We start from the raw sequence: 14,829 nt of genomic DNA on the forward strand, positions 1-14,829 counted from the left end.
TTTGCTCTCTCTTCTTTGTGCTTGCAGTTCAAGATATGAGCTTCTTGCTCAAACAGGTATGCCTTCTTCACTCTACCATCATAGAACTGATGGCTCCCTCTGGAACTGTATGCCCAAATACATTCACCCTTTCCTAAGTTGTCATAAGTGTTTTATCACACCAACAGAAAAGTAACTATTACAGAATCTCAACTATGAAAATGTCATCAACTAGCCTATGGGCAATCCTATAAAACATTTTCTTGACTGGTGTGTAAGGGCTGAGCTCACTGTGGGTGGCAAAACCCCTAGACAGATGGTCCTGAGGTATATCAAGAAGCACACTGAACAAACTGATAGCAAGTAAACAGTACTCCTCCACAGCCTCTGCTAACCTTTTCTCTAAGTTGCTTTTGGTCAGTTTATTTTTCTGCAGCAACAGAAACCAAACAGTAGCTTACATCTGAAATTCTAGTACTACAGATGCTAAAGAGGGATGAATGTCAGCCTTACACAGTATGTATAAATGTATATAGTTCCTGATCTGTGTCTAAGTGAGAGCTTGTCTCGAGTAAAAATAGGGCAGGAGATTAGGGGTTCAACTCCCAGCATATACAAAGATCTTATCTGATCCAGATTGTATGTATACATGGCTTCATACCTCAGTCCTACCACTTCACTCACATTTGCCTATTTCTCAGTCTTCCTGGATCTAGCAATACTGTTCAATCATCTTTCTTTAAAATTCTACAACAGAAACTAGAGGACTGGCTCAGTGGTTAAAAACACTGGCTATTCTTCCATAAGGCCCAGGCTCAATTCCCAAAACCCAAATGGCAAAATCATCACTGTGCACACATGATATACAGACATGTGTGCACATAAAACACCCACATAGGGCTGATAAGACGGCTCAGCTCTTCCAAAGGTCCTGAGTTCGGATCCCAGCAACCACCCATAATGAGACCTGACGCCCTCTTCTGGTGCGCCTGAAGACAGCTACAGTGAATCACACCGGAGTGAGCGGGGCCAGCAGACGTCCCGAGTTCAATTCCCAGCAGCCACACACATAATAGCTCACGGCCATCTGTACAACCACAGTATACTTATACACATAAAAATAAATAAAATAAATCTCAGAATATAATTAATATTTAAAAAAAACCCACATGATAGTTTTTAAAAATTCTTTTTAAAGATTTATTTACTTATTTAATGTACATGTTCTATCTACATGTATGTCTACATGCCAGAGGAGGTCATCAGATCTCAGTATGGATGGATGGTTGTGAGCCATCATGTGGTTGCTGGGAATTGAACTCAGGACCTCTGGAAAAGCAAACAATGCTCTTAAACACTGAGCCATTTCCAGCCTCCCTTTTTTTTTTTTCTAAAAGTTTTTGAGTTTTATTGTACAAATCAGAGAACGGGAAGGTAGTTTGGTTTTTTGTTTGTTTGGTTGGTTGGTTTTAGTTTTTGGGTTTTATTGTAGAAAACAGAGGGGGGGAAGGTAGGGGTTTTGTTTTGTTTTGTTTTGGAGTTTTATAACAGCCTCCCTTTTGCAATTTTTAAAAAAATTCTATTATACGTAATCTAATACACTTTAAACAGTTCTCAATCTTCCTTAATGAATCCACGTTCTCTGTCCCAAAAAAAGGCGGGCTGGTAAGATGGCTCAGTGGTTAAGAGCACTGACTCCTCTTTGGGAGGTCCTTGAGTTCAAATCCCAGCAACCACATGATGGCTCTCAACCACCTGTATTTGGAAACAAAACAAAACAAACTTTGAGCTGGAGGGAGGCCCCCCCCATCCCTCCCAAGAGAGGGAGATGAGAAAAAAAAAAGGCAAGCAGAGTGTGGTGGTGGTACAAGTCTATATTATTCTTGTGAGGTATAGGGGAAAGGGGATGAGGAGTTCATGCCATGTGATCCTTGAGCTATGAGGAGTGTTCTAGGCCAATCTGGGCTACAAAAGGCCATGTCCTTGTTTCAAATAAACAAACAGGAAAGCCTAAAATGAGACCTACATCAGGCATGATGATGAAGGATAGAAGCCACAGGACACTCAAGGAACAAATTAGGGTCTGAGAAGAGACAGGAATGGTTACTGATAGATATGCCTCGAAAGCCTTCTTACATTACTATGGTCTTAAGTAACATGGAAGGGAGAGCTCATGAGAAGAGTCAAGTAAGAAGGACAGGCAATATAATATTAAAATCTTTCTCTGCTATCAGCTCATCACAATGCAAGTAATATGCCTTCAGAACAGTGATGCATTAAAGAAATGCAAGTCGGGGGCTGGCAAGATGGCTCAGCGGGTAAGAGCACTGACTATTCCTCCGAAGGTCCTGAGGTCGAATCCCAGCAACTACATGGTGGCTCACAACCACCCGTAATGAGATCTGACGCCCTCTTCTGGTGCGTCTGAAGACAGCTACAGTGTATTATGCAAGTGGGGCTGGAGCAAGTGGGGCTGGAGCAAGCCAGCCGTCCTGAGTTCAATTCCCAGCAGCCACATGAATGATGGCTCATGGTCATCTGTACAGCTACAGTGTACTCACACATAAAATAAATAAATAACACTTCAGGTGTAACCTAAGCAGAGGAAAAACACAAAATGAGTTACATATTATACATAAAATCTTGGGTTCCGACCCAACTGAGTAAAACTGAACATGGCAGTGCCTATAATCTCAGCACTTAGGAAGCAGAAGCAGGAGAAACCTAAGCTAAGTCATCTTAAACTACATGGCCAAGTGGGCTGCAGAAGAACCCATTTAAAAAATAAAATTAAAGAGGGTGGGGCTGGAAAGGACTTAAGAGCAATGCTGTTCTTCCAAAGGACCCAGGTTCAATTTTCAACACCCACATGGCAGCTCACAACAGAGATCAAACCCTCTTTTCTGGTCCACCAACAGGAGGCATGCACGTGGTACAGAATACATGCAGACAAAATACATATACATAAAATTAAAATTAAATAATTGAAAGGAAGAATGGAGAAGAGGGAGAAAAGGTTGATTTCTAGCCCGGTGTGCTAGAGAACACCTTTCTTTAATGGGGAGGCAGGGAAGGACTGCCTCCTGTAACAGAACCTGACAAATACAAAATGTCCAATTTCCCCCTAACTCTTCCTTTGTCTTGTCCCTAAATAAACACAGGGGAAAAAAAAGGCCAAGATGCGTCACAAGCCTTTTTATCACATCACATAATAAAAGAGGAGGGATTTGAGGTATAATGTACTTAAGGGACTGCCCCATTTTACCCTTGGTCTGTGGTCTCACCATGCCTAACACTTCTGTGGAAGCTTCCTCTGTCCATTATCTCACCTGTTTTTTAAACATGAGGATTTGAGCTCAATCCTCAGCATCCATTATAAAGGCAAGTGAGGCAGGTACCTGTAATTCCAGAGTTGGAAAGGCAGAGACAGAAATATACCTAGAGCTCACTGGCCAGCAAGCATAGCTAATCATATCAGTGGTTCTCAGGTCTTAGTGAGACCTTGTCTCAAAAACAAGGTGACCCACTCTAGAAGACAACAACCAACATTGATCTCTGGCCCTTGATATTTACATAGACACATACTAATTAAAACAAAAGCAAAAAAAACCCTGGCATTTCAATTTTGTAAGATGTCTCCCACCCCATTTTCCTACCTAATGCCATTATTTGTTAGCAACTTGAGAGGTATTCTATTGTGGAGAATAATGGAGGACTTAGGTTAAATAAGTCATCAGGTGATAGGTCAAAGCATTGAAGGGTAGGGTATCTTTGCAGGCCTGGGCCAAGTTGTGCTGCTAAGAAATGAAGCCACACAACAAAGTGCAGGAGCTTTACTTGAGTAAGAAGCAGCAAAAAGTCATCTTGGAGTATGAACATGAGGGAGAGAGACAGAAAAAAAAAAGACAAGGAAGGAGGTCAGGAGGGAAGGAGAGAGAAAGGAAGGGGGGAGAGAGAAAAGGAGGAAGGAAGAAAGGGAGAGAGGGAAAGGGAGAAGGAACAGGAGAACACAGGCAAGGGACTGAACAAGACAAGTAGGGATTGTGGGGTCAGGGTGGGCGGTGCTTTGATGCACCTCACCTGTCAGCAGCAGGTGAGCAGTAAGTGAGATGCCTCTAGGTCTCTGAGGGTAGAGATAAATGACTCAGCAGTTAAATGCAATACTGCTCTTCCAGAAGACCCTAGGTTCAAGTTCCAAAACCCACATTAGGTGGTTCAGGAGTACCAGAAACTCCAGCTACTGCTGTTCTTTGAAAATCACTATTTAAAAAATTAAAATGTGGGCTGGAAACATGGCTCTGGGGTTAAGAGCACTGGCTGCTCTTCCAGAGGTCCTGAGTTCAAATCCCAGCAACCACATAGTGGCTTACAACCATCTGTAATGGGATCTGATGCCCTCTTCTGGTGTGTCTGAAGAGAGCATTGGTGTACTCATATACATAATAAAAAAAAAATTTATTGTAGCTCTGGAGCAGAGCTTCTCAACCTTCCTAATGTCACGATCCTTTAATATATTTCCTCATACTGTTGTGACCCTAAAGCATAAAATTATTTTGTTACTACTCCTAACTAATTTTGTTACTGTTATGAGCTGTAATGTAAATATCTGATATGGGATACCACCCCCCCATAGGTCTCAACCACACCTCTAGAGAGATGGCTCAGTGGTTAAGAGTACATCCTGGCTTTGCAGAAGAGACAAGTTCAGCTTCTAGCACCCGTATTTGGCAGTTCACAACTGCCTTAAACTCCAGGCTGAGGAGACTCTATCTAATGCCTGACAACTCTAGTCTCCAAGGTAAACTGAAGTCATGTGCACACATACCACAAGCCTGATGTGATTCTTTTAAATCTTTATTCCCACTACTTGGGAGGCAGAGAGGGGAGGGGATCTCTGGGAATTCAAGGCTAACCTGGCCTACAGAGACTACATAGTGAAACCCTACATCAAAACAAAACAAAAAAATGCAAGACACAAACGAAACAAATATTTGCAAGGCTTAGAGAGATGTCTCAGGAGTTGAGAGCACTGACTGCTCTTCCAGAGGCCCTGAGTTCAATTCTCATCAACCACATGGAGGCTCACAACCATCTGTAATGAAATCCAATACCCTCTTCTGATGTGTCTGAAGACAGCTACAGTGTACTCATATACATAAAAAAATAAATAATTCTTTAAAAAAAAAAAAAAGAAAAAGAAATGCTGGGGGGCGGTGGTACACACCTTTAATCCCAGCACTTGGGAAGCAGAGGCAGGCGGATTTCTGAGTTCAAGGCCAGCCAGATCTACAGAGTGAGTTCCAGGACAGCTAGGACTACACAGAAAAACCCTGTCTCAAAAAAAAAAAAAAAAAAAAAAAAAAAAAAAAAAAACCCCACAATACTGCATGAACCTAGATTATGTATTTCATAAAGGCAAACTAAAAAAAAAAAAAATTTTTTTGAGTGAAAAATTTCTGATACTTCATGATTGTATGTTATTTGATATAACTGGCCTAAAGTACACAAAAAAGATGTTCAACCTTTGTCATCACAAAAAAATCTAATTTAGCCTGCAATGAAATTTATCCACATATTTAAGTCCAGAAACAGAAGTTGGTAGGACTATAGAACAGCTAAAGCCTGCCATTCATTGCTGGTGGGAGTCAGAAGTGATATAACCACTTTGTAAAACAGTCTGACAGGTCCTGAACCTAAACAATCAGCAATTTATTCCAAGGCTGAGTATGACAGCACACATCTGTAATGAAACAAATACACTACCATCAGAATGAATTCAAAGTCATCAGCTACATAGAAAGTTTGAAGCCAGGGGCTGGAGAGATGGCTCAGCAGGTAAGAGCACCGATTGCTCATGAGTTCAAATCCAGCAACCACATGATGGCTCACAACCATCCGTAATGAGATCTGACGTGTGTCTGGTGTGTCTAAAGACAGCTACAGTGTACTTATAATAAATAAATAAATAAATAAATCTTTAAAAAAGTTTGAAGCCAACCTGGTCTACACAGCAAGACTATGTCTCAAAACAGCAACATACTTCATTGAACTAGCTAGGCACCACACAACTTTTAGTACTTGGGAAGCTAAGGAAGGAGGATTGTAACTCAGTGTTTGCTATACATAAGATGGGTTCCAGGCCAGCCTGGACTGTAAAGATAAGACTCTGTACCCAAAAACATTCATTGGGTTCTACATTTAAAACAAGATGGTTTTTGATAAGAAAATTATACCCAAAGAAAGCTACAATTTCTTAGGATTACTCTATATGACTTCTAGTGAATAGCACAAAAAAATGAGTATTCAGTATCTACTTATCCTATGCAAACATAGACAAATATTAGTCCAGAACCAACCACACATAATAGCACACACTTACTTGTAAACCCAGCACTTGGGAGGCTGAGGCAGAAGGACTGATGCAAATTCAAAGCCAACATTTGCAGCCTAGATTTCAAAAACAAAAACTGTCTTTAAAATAAAAAAGGCAGGCCTAGTAGCACATGCTCACTTTTAATCCCTGTGCTCACTAGTCAGTGGCAGGTAGTTTCTCTGAGTTTGAGATCAGCCTGTCTCTATAGTGAGTTTAGGGCCATCAAGAGCTACATGCAGAAAGATCTTGTCTCAAAAAAAATTAATAAAATTAAAAACAAACACACAAAAAACAATTCCCAACACACACAAGTCCATATTTAACTGGACAGAGGACAAGAAAGTTAAAACTTACGTTGTTAGCAAGAACGCCCCATCACCACATCGCTCCAGAGCCTTTCGTGCAGGAGGTTTCGCTGCAAATTCTACAAAACCTTTTCCTGTAGCTCTACCACGATCATCCACAACCACAACAGCTTTCTCTACGGGACCAAACTGGGAAAATGCTTGCTCTAGAAGCTCATTGGAAACAACTGGAGAAAGGTTCTTGACCGTTAGGGCTGCTCCATGTGTAGCAAAGCGAATTCGGAGAGGTCTGCTCTTCAGTATGGTGCCATCCAACTCTGCTTTCGCAATTTCAGCCAGTGTTCTGGATTCCTTTTTAAGAGGAAAAGTCAATTTTTTAAAAGTTGAGTAACAAAAAAATTAAAATAGTGGTCTGGCTCTAAGAAGACTGGGTATCGCTGAAAAACAGGTACTAAGTCCCTTTCATCTTTAACTTTGGCCTCACATGACTTACTAGGTATTCAAAACGTCATTGTGAACATTTTAAGTTAAAAACAAAGACAAAACGAATACCACACTGGAGAGGTAGAGGCAGGGGATTTCTGAGTTCGAAGCCAGCCTAGGCTACAGAGTGAGTTCCAGGACAGCCAGGGCAATCCAGAGAAACCCTGTCTTAGAAAAAAAAAACAAAAACAAAAACAAAAACAAAAACAAAAAAACCTCTGTCATTAAGCATTCAAGGTAGAGGTAAATGGATCTCTCTAAGTTCAATTCCAGCATGGCCTACAGAGCAACCAGGCTACACAGAAAAACTCTGTCTTGAAAATCAAAACAAAAAATACTATTTTTGAGAACAAGTATCAATTTCTAGAACTACCATGAAAACAGTATTTTTTTCACACATACCTCAATGTTTGACACTGGTTGGTTAGTTCATTTATTTATACACTGCTTTTTGAGACAATCTTACCATGTAGCATAGGCTAGCTTTTAAGTTGTCCTTCCCCTAACCCTACCCGACAGACATCCCTGCTTCTGCTTTGTGAGTGCTGAGATTCTGCTTTGTGACTGCTGAGACACAAGTGTGTGCTACCATGCCTGATGATACATCATACTCTTAATGTTAGCCTGTCCACACATTATCTGCAAATACTACCATTAGGTCTTGTTAGTCACTCCTCCTGAAATACCTACCTGGGCTATGGATTTTTTACTATTACGAGAGGGAATCAAATTCAAAATCATGAACTCTAAGTTTTCCCCATTATACTGAAAAGCAAGTGATACACATTCAGATTTGAACAGTTCCCTTCCAAATGCTGCAATTTATAGGCATTTGCTATTGTGCACAGCTATAAAGTTCTCTATTATCACAAATGAGTGTATTTTCTAGTTTGTAAGTACCTATATATACTTCTTAACAGGAAGAAGTCCTGTTTGCAGTCCACAAATTATTTGTTATTTGATTTGCAATGAGACACTATCTCCCAAAATGAACAAACATTAGGCCAGTAAGATGGCTCAGCAGGTAAGGGCACCTGTCACCAAGCAAGATGACTGATGTTTGATCCCTAGGACACACCAAAAGGTAAAAAAGAACAGATTCCCAAAGGTGTTCTTTTGTTTTTTTCGAGACAGTGTTTCTCTTTATAGCCCTGGCTGTCCTGGAACTCACTCTGTAGCCCAGGTTGGCCTCGAACTCAGAAATCCGCCTGCCTCTGCCTCCCAAGTGCTGGGATCAAAGGCATGCACCACCACTGCCCTGCCCAAAGGTGTTTTTAGACCTCCACATGTGCATGCATCCTCATGCAAACATATAAACACACAAGTAAATAAATCTAACAAAAAATGAAAGAGAAACTCCTTTCTACTTAAGATGTACCTTGTAGTACAAGGTAAGTATATATAATGATAAACAACTGATAATATAGTTAGTAGAAATGGTCTTTATTGTGCTCCAAGATCCATGAAGAGCTTTTTTATGCTTATATACTCTGAGCAGTGGTGGCACATGCCTTTAATCCCAGCACTGGTTTAAAGGCAGAGGCAGGAGGACCTCCAAATTGAAAGCTAGTCTAATTTACAGAACAAATTCCAGGAAGCTAGAGAGATAGCTCAGCACTAACTGCTCTTCCAGAGGTCCTGAGTTCAATTCCCAGCATCACATGGTGGCTCACAACTATCTGTAATGGGTAATGGGATCCAATGCCCTCTTCTGGTGTGTCTGGAGAGCAATGGTGGTATACGCATATGCATAAAATAAATGAATAAAGAAAAAAAAAGATTACCGAATTAAGGTTAGACATGGCATCTTTAGTCCCAATACTTTTGGTAGGGAAAAGCAGGCAGATTTCTGTGTGTTCTAGGCTAGACAGGGTTACATAATGAGACCTGTCTCCAAAAATAAATAATACCAAATAAAAAGAATTTCTAAGAAACCCTGTCTCGAAAAACTAAAAAAGAAAACAAACAAAAAGAATTTCTATGAACTATGGAGACAGATGGGTAAAGACATCTTGCTGTGGAGCCTGGCAACCTAAATTGTATTCCCTGGAGCCACATACTGGAAGGAGAGAACCAACTCCAGCAGGTTGTCCTCTGACCTCTATACATATGCTGTCATGCACACACACACATACAAATGAGCACAAGTAACAAAAATGCTTTTTAAAATGCTTTTTAAAAAGTATTTCTAGCCGGGCAGTGGTGACCCACACCTTTGATCCCAGCACTTGGGAGGCAGAGACAGGCCAATATCTGAGTTTGAGGCCAGCCTGATCTACAGAGTTCCAGGACAGCCAGGGGTACAAGGAGAAACCCTGTCTCGAAAAAAACAAAACAAAAAAAAAAAACAAAAAATGTATTTCTAGGGGCTAAAAGATGGCTCAGCAGTCAGGAGCACTTGCTCTTTCAGAGGATCTGGATTTAGTTCCCAGCACCTACATAATGGCTTGCCACAATCTGTAATTCTAGCTGAAGAGAGTCCGACTTCTGTCCTCCACGGACATGAGGAACACAAATGGTTGTAGCTGGTCTTTGCTACTTTGTGGGTTCTTCTTTTTCCCCACCCTTTATCTCTCCGGGTTCACACCCTATCACTAGATAGGAAAGAAAGAATAGAGAGGAGAGTGAGAGAGATTGCTAAACCTAATTTCTTTTTTAAGCCCAACTACTAACAAACCACCATCACCCCATGGACAGCCAACAACTACGATCCCGCCTAGGAGTGCTACCACTGCTTCTCTCTCTCTCTCTTTCTTTTGGTTTTTCGAGAAAGGGTTTTTCTCTGTGTTGCCCAGGCTGTCCTGGAACTCACTCTGTAAACCAGGCTAGCCTGGAAATCCACCTGCCTCTGCCTCCTAAGTGCTGGGATCAAAGGCATGCGCCACCACCACCACCCGGCAGGTGCTAGCATTTATATACCCTCGGAGAAGATCCCAGAATTCCAAATATCACACAATCCTAGAAACTATCTGCAGCTGGCAAAACTATGCCTCTGCTAGTGCAGGAGGCAAATCATAATCAGCTGCTTCAGACAACCCCATAACCTCATACCTGAGATTTAAAAAGCACATTCTAATCTATTTCTGTTTTTTTAAAAAACCAAAAATCCAGTCACTACCCATAGTATATAGATGCAGGCAAAACATGAACACATATATTTTAAAGTTAATGATAATACATTTTTTTTGTTTTTTCTTTTTTTTTTAAAGATTTATTTATTATTATATGTAAGTACACTGTAGCTGTCTTCAGACACACCAGAAGAGGGTGTCAGATCTCATTACAGATGGTTGTGAGCCACCATGTGGTTGGTGGGATTTGAACTCATGACCTTCCATAGAGCAGTCAGTGCTCTTAACCGATAAGACATCTCTCACAGCCCCTTGTTTTATTTTTCAAGACAGAGTTTCTGTATAGCCCTGGCTGTCCTGGAATTCACTCTGTAGACCAGGCTGGCCTCGAACTCACAGAAATCCGTCTGTTTCTACTAGGACCAAGTGCTAGGACTAAAGATGTGCACCACTAACACTCAGTGAGATGATAATAAAGGTAGTTCTAGAGGAGAGCATTGGTTACATCTATAACCTCAACACTATGAAGGCTGGCTACGCACCCACCCTTAAAAAGGGGAGTTGGGAAATCTCTAGAAATACAAAGCAGGCAAAATTCCTATCAGTTTTAAAGCCATTCTACTATCTACTTATTAACTATAAACACTGATATAATACTGTATCCATACCCATAAACATACAAAAAAATTAAACTAAATGTTTTCTAAGTAAATATTTACTATTACCAAAGATTTAAGATTAATTCTAAGAAAATTTTCCAGTCTCACTAGTACCTTGCATTTATTTATCCTTCTCTTGAAGCCACTTATATATTCAAGTATCTGTCCCCAAAATATAATCAATTACAGTCAATTTTCTCTATATATTAAATTCACATCAACAAAATTTTGAAAGTGAAGAATCAGTAGTGGTGCACACCTTTAATCCCAGCACTCGGGAGGCAGAGGCAGGCGGATTTCTGAGTTCGAGGCCAGCCTGGTCTACAGGGTGAGTTCCAGGACAGCCGGAGCTATACAGAGAAACCCTGTCTCAAAAAACCAAAAAAAAAAAAAAAAAAAAAAAAAAAAAAAAAAAAAAGGTTCTAATAGAAAGCTTCTCATAATTCAGAGGCTCCTGAGTTCCAGTCCAGCCTGGGATATATACCGAGGCTGTCTCAAATATGGATAAAAATTTATACAAACTGCAATTAACCTATCAGGGGTAAGCTAGGTGGTGGTCGCGTGCTAGAGTTCGGCAGAGGCAAGCAGATCTGAGTTTGAGGCCAGCCTAGTTTACAGCCTAGTTTACAGAGTGATTTCCATGACTGCCAGGGCTATATAGAGAAACCATGTCTGGAAAAAAAAAACAAAAATGAATGAATGAATGAATGAATAGTGCTTCAAGCAGAGAAACTAGGCATATTTTTTACCTAAGTGGAATTTTTTCTTTATTTAAATTTAAGAGGGTATAGTATAGTATTTTAATGCTAGGATAAGTCGCACCCACCCTTGCCCCCAATTACTCTCAGGAGTTTGCAGACCGAGATGGCTTAGGGTAGACAGACAGCAGGCAAGGCAGAAACAGAGCGCGAACACCTGCTAAGATGCTGGAGGAGGAACCCGGGGCCTTGAGCAGGCTAACGCTAGGCCAGGTCCTGCCACTGAGCTGCACCACTCTGTCCTTCAAGGAACATCCCCTTGAAAGCAGAAGGAAGATACGGATCGTTCTTTTAAGGGAACAAGTCCGCTGCCAAAATTCCTACAGTTCATTCCCAAGTCACCTCCGTGACAACAAAATTTTGTCCCGCAGGGCGGTCCACCCAGACGCCGCGGGCCCTCCGTGACCCCGCCCCCTGCGATCGCAGCGCGCTCCCGAAGTTAGCCCGCGGCGAGCAGCTCCGGGCGGGCGAGGGCAGAAACCCTGCGACGCCCTCGCGCCAAGCCGCGGCCCTCGCCGCAGACTCACCAGGCGGATGAAGCCAAAGCCTCGGTCGCGGTTGATGAAGACCTCGCTGGGCTCTCCGTAGCGCTCGAAGAGCCGCTTGAAGTCCTCCTCCGTGATATCGGTGGGCAGGTTACCCACGAAGAGGCGGCAGCGCTGCGTGTACGTCTTCTCGCCCGGCTTGAGGAAACTCTTGATGTCGATAGTGAAGCCCAGCTCCTCGTCCGGGTGCTCCTCTGAAGGCGCGGATGGCGGCGCCTGCTCGCCGGCCAGCGTCAGCGCCATGGCCGCCGCGACCACCGGCTCGCTCTCTCCGGCCGCGGACTCCAGGGCGCGAAGACGAGCCGGATTTTTCTCAATACGTACTTGCTTCAGGTTCCCTCTCAACATCATCTTAGCAAGTTCGCCTGGGATGCTGGATGCGGCCTAGACGTCAATGTACACACGTCTCCACATGTATCTATGGAAACGAAGCAAGGAAAGCCAGGTAACGGAGGGGAGCCCAGCCTCCCCGCAATCACGCCCGCGGTGGCCGAGTGCTCAAAATGGCGCTGCTTCAAACTGCAGTTGGAAGAAGAGACGCGGGCGAGAGTCCCGCCCCTCCGCGGCGCGCCTGCGCAAATCCCATAGCCGCGAACCGTTTGCTAGCATGGCGCGTGCGCACGCGGTGGCGAGCCCTAGAGTCCTGGGGACATCTCAACCTAAGATAGTGGAGGCTACTGGGGGAGGGGGGTGTTTTGTTTTCTTGCTTTATGCAGATTGGATGTGTATGGACGTATATATATATATCCGAGACTGTCCTTAGCTTTCGATCCTCCGTCCTCAGCCCTGGGACACCTAGGTCAGAACCTGTATGTGAGGAACAAAGTGTTTGTGTGCAGTACGATGTGAAAATACAGTAATTTAGGGAGTGTATTTGCCCTTTTAAGTATTACCGCAACTCTCATTGAGTGGAATAGGGAAAACTTGCATGTTATCAGCACTGGGTAGACTAGGGAGGAAGATATGCAGTTCAAGGTCAGCCTAGACTACACAGCATTGTGGTGTTAAAAAAAAGAAAACAATACTTCCTTTCATTTTTCTTGAGACAGGGTTTCTCTGTATAGCCCTAGCTGTCCTGGAACTCAGAGATCCATCTGCCTGTGCTGGAATTAAAGGCATGAGCATATTGTGTAAATAACATTTATTTGTTTTATTTTTTGTTTGTTTTTTTGTTTTTTAATTTTATTTTTTGGTTTATCTTTTATATTTGTGTAAATAGCATTTAATAAAACAATTTTTTCCAGCCAGTTAAAAACACCTTTTGACAGGTATGGTAGCTTAAGCCTGTAATCCTAGCATTTGGAAAGCCAGAAAAAACTGACAAAAATAATAAACTTTTAAAAATCATATTTCCTGATTAAACAATCCAATTTTTTTTTCAGTGCTGGAAAATGAACTCAAGCCTTTGTACATGCCAATACTGAACCCCACAGCCCCACAATCCAGTTTTCTGAAACAATCATGGGTTCTGCTTGGTTTGGTCTCTCTATGTAGCCCAGGCAGTCCTGGAACTCTACATAGACAAAGCTAGCCTTGAACTCAGAGGTCCCCTGCCTGTGTTTTCTTTCTTTGCCTTTCTGCCCCACTGCCTCTGCTTCCCAAGAGCTGTGTTTAAAGGCTCACACTACTCTGGCCGGGTTGTGGATTATTAACTTCAGAATAGAATTCCCTGGAATAGATTATAAAATTAATACAATCAGACCATGAACTCCTATGGACCAGACTTAAGTATCACAAACTTACTCTGTAAGGATTCAGGTAGCAAAGAATTTAAGATGTGAGGGCAATTCTGAATCTCTTCCTCAGTCCTCTCCCGTACAGCTCCTGGAATATACAAGGTGAGTAAACCCCTTTTTTTTTTTTTTTTTCAACATGAAACTCAAGAGCTAGAGAGGTGGCTCAACTGTTAAAGCACCAGTTGTTCTTGCAGAGGACCTGACTTTCAACTCCCACATGGCTGCTTCCAACCCAGTTGTATGGATCTGACTTATTTATATCCTCTTCGGGCCTTGGGCACGTGGCACACACATGATACACATACATACAGGCAAAACACTCATACTTACAAAATAACTTTTTTTGTTTGTTTTTTGTTTTTTTCGAGACAGGGTTTCTCTATGTAGCCCTGGCTGTCCTGGAACTCACTCTGTAGACCAGGCTGGCCTCGAACTCAGAAATCTGCCTGCCTCTGCCTCCCAAGTGCTGGGATCAAAGGCGTGCGCCACCACCACCACCACCACCACCCCCCCAGTGACTTTTTTTTTAATTGGGAAAAAAATAATGAAACGTATTCTTAAGTGTTAAAGTAAAAATAATGTTCACACAATGTTTTATACAAATCTTCCCAGGCGCTTTATTTTTGGTGACCAGATCTTCTAGACTTTAGGCCAGCTCACTATAGAGCAGAGACTGGCCTTGAAATTATAATCCTGTGCCTTCATTCAAGTGCTGGGATCATGAATGTGTATCACCATACCTAGCTACAGCAGGTGAAGAAATGCTGTACTTTTTTTTTTTCGAGACAGGGTTTCTCTATAGCTCCGGCTATCCTGGAACTCCCTCTGTAGACCAGGCTGGCCTCAAACTCAGAGATCCACCTGCCTCTGCCTCCCAAGTGCTGGGTTTAAAGGCATGTTTCTAAAGGTAACAGAAACAG

At 42.3% G+C, this 14,829-nt stretch overlaps 1 protein-coding gene across 3 annotated transcripts in view; it reads right to left on the reverse strand.

Moving 5' to 3' along the window:
* Pspc1 (paraspeckle component 1) overlaps positions 1–12,760 on the reverse strand; it is a 79,868-nt gene extending 67,108 nt beyond the window's left edge. Inside the window, exons 1-2 of one of the 3 annotated variants that reach the window (XM_031362296.1) lie at positions 12,156–12,759; positions 6,707–7,008 (exon numbers count right to left, since the gene is read on the reverse strand). In XM_031362296.1, coding sequence (XP_031218156.1) covers positions 6,707–7,008; positions 12,156–12,524 — 671 coding nt within the window. In that variant the 5' untranslated portion in view covers positions 12,525–12,759. Of the gene's footprint in view, positions 1–6,706; positions 7,009–12,155 lie in introns of all 3 variants that reach the window. The other 2 variants (XM_031362297.1, XM_031362295.1) reach the window with 2 other exon arrangements.
* Between the last annotated feature and the right edge of the window lie 2,069 nt (positions 12,761–14,829).

Source organism: Mastomys coucha, unplaced genomic scaffold, assembly GCF_008632895.1.
Source record: "Mastomys coucha isolate ucsf_1 unplaced genomic scaffold, UCSF_Mcou_1 pScaffold9, whole genome shotgun sequence".
Lineage (NCBI taxonomy): Eukaryota > Metazoa > Chordata > Mammalia > Rodentia > Muridae > Mastomys > Mastomys coucha.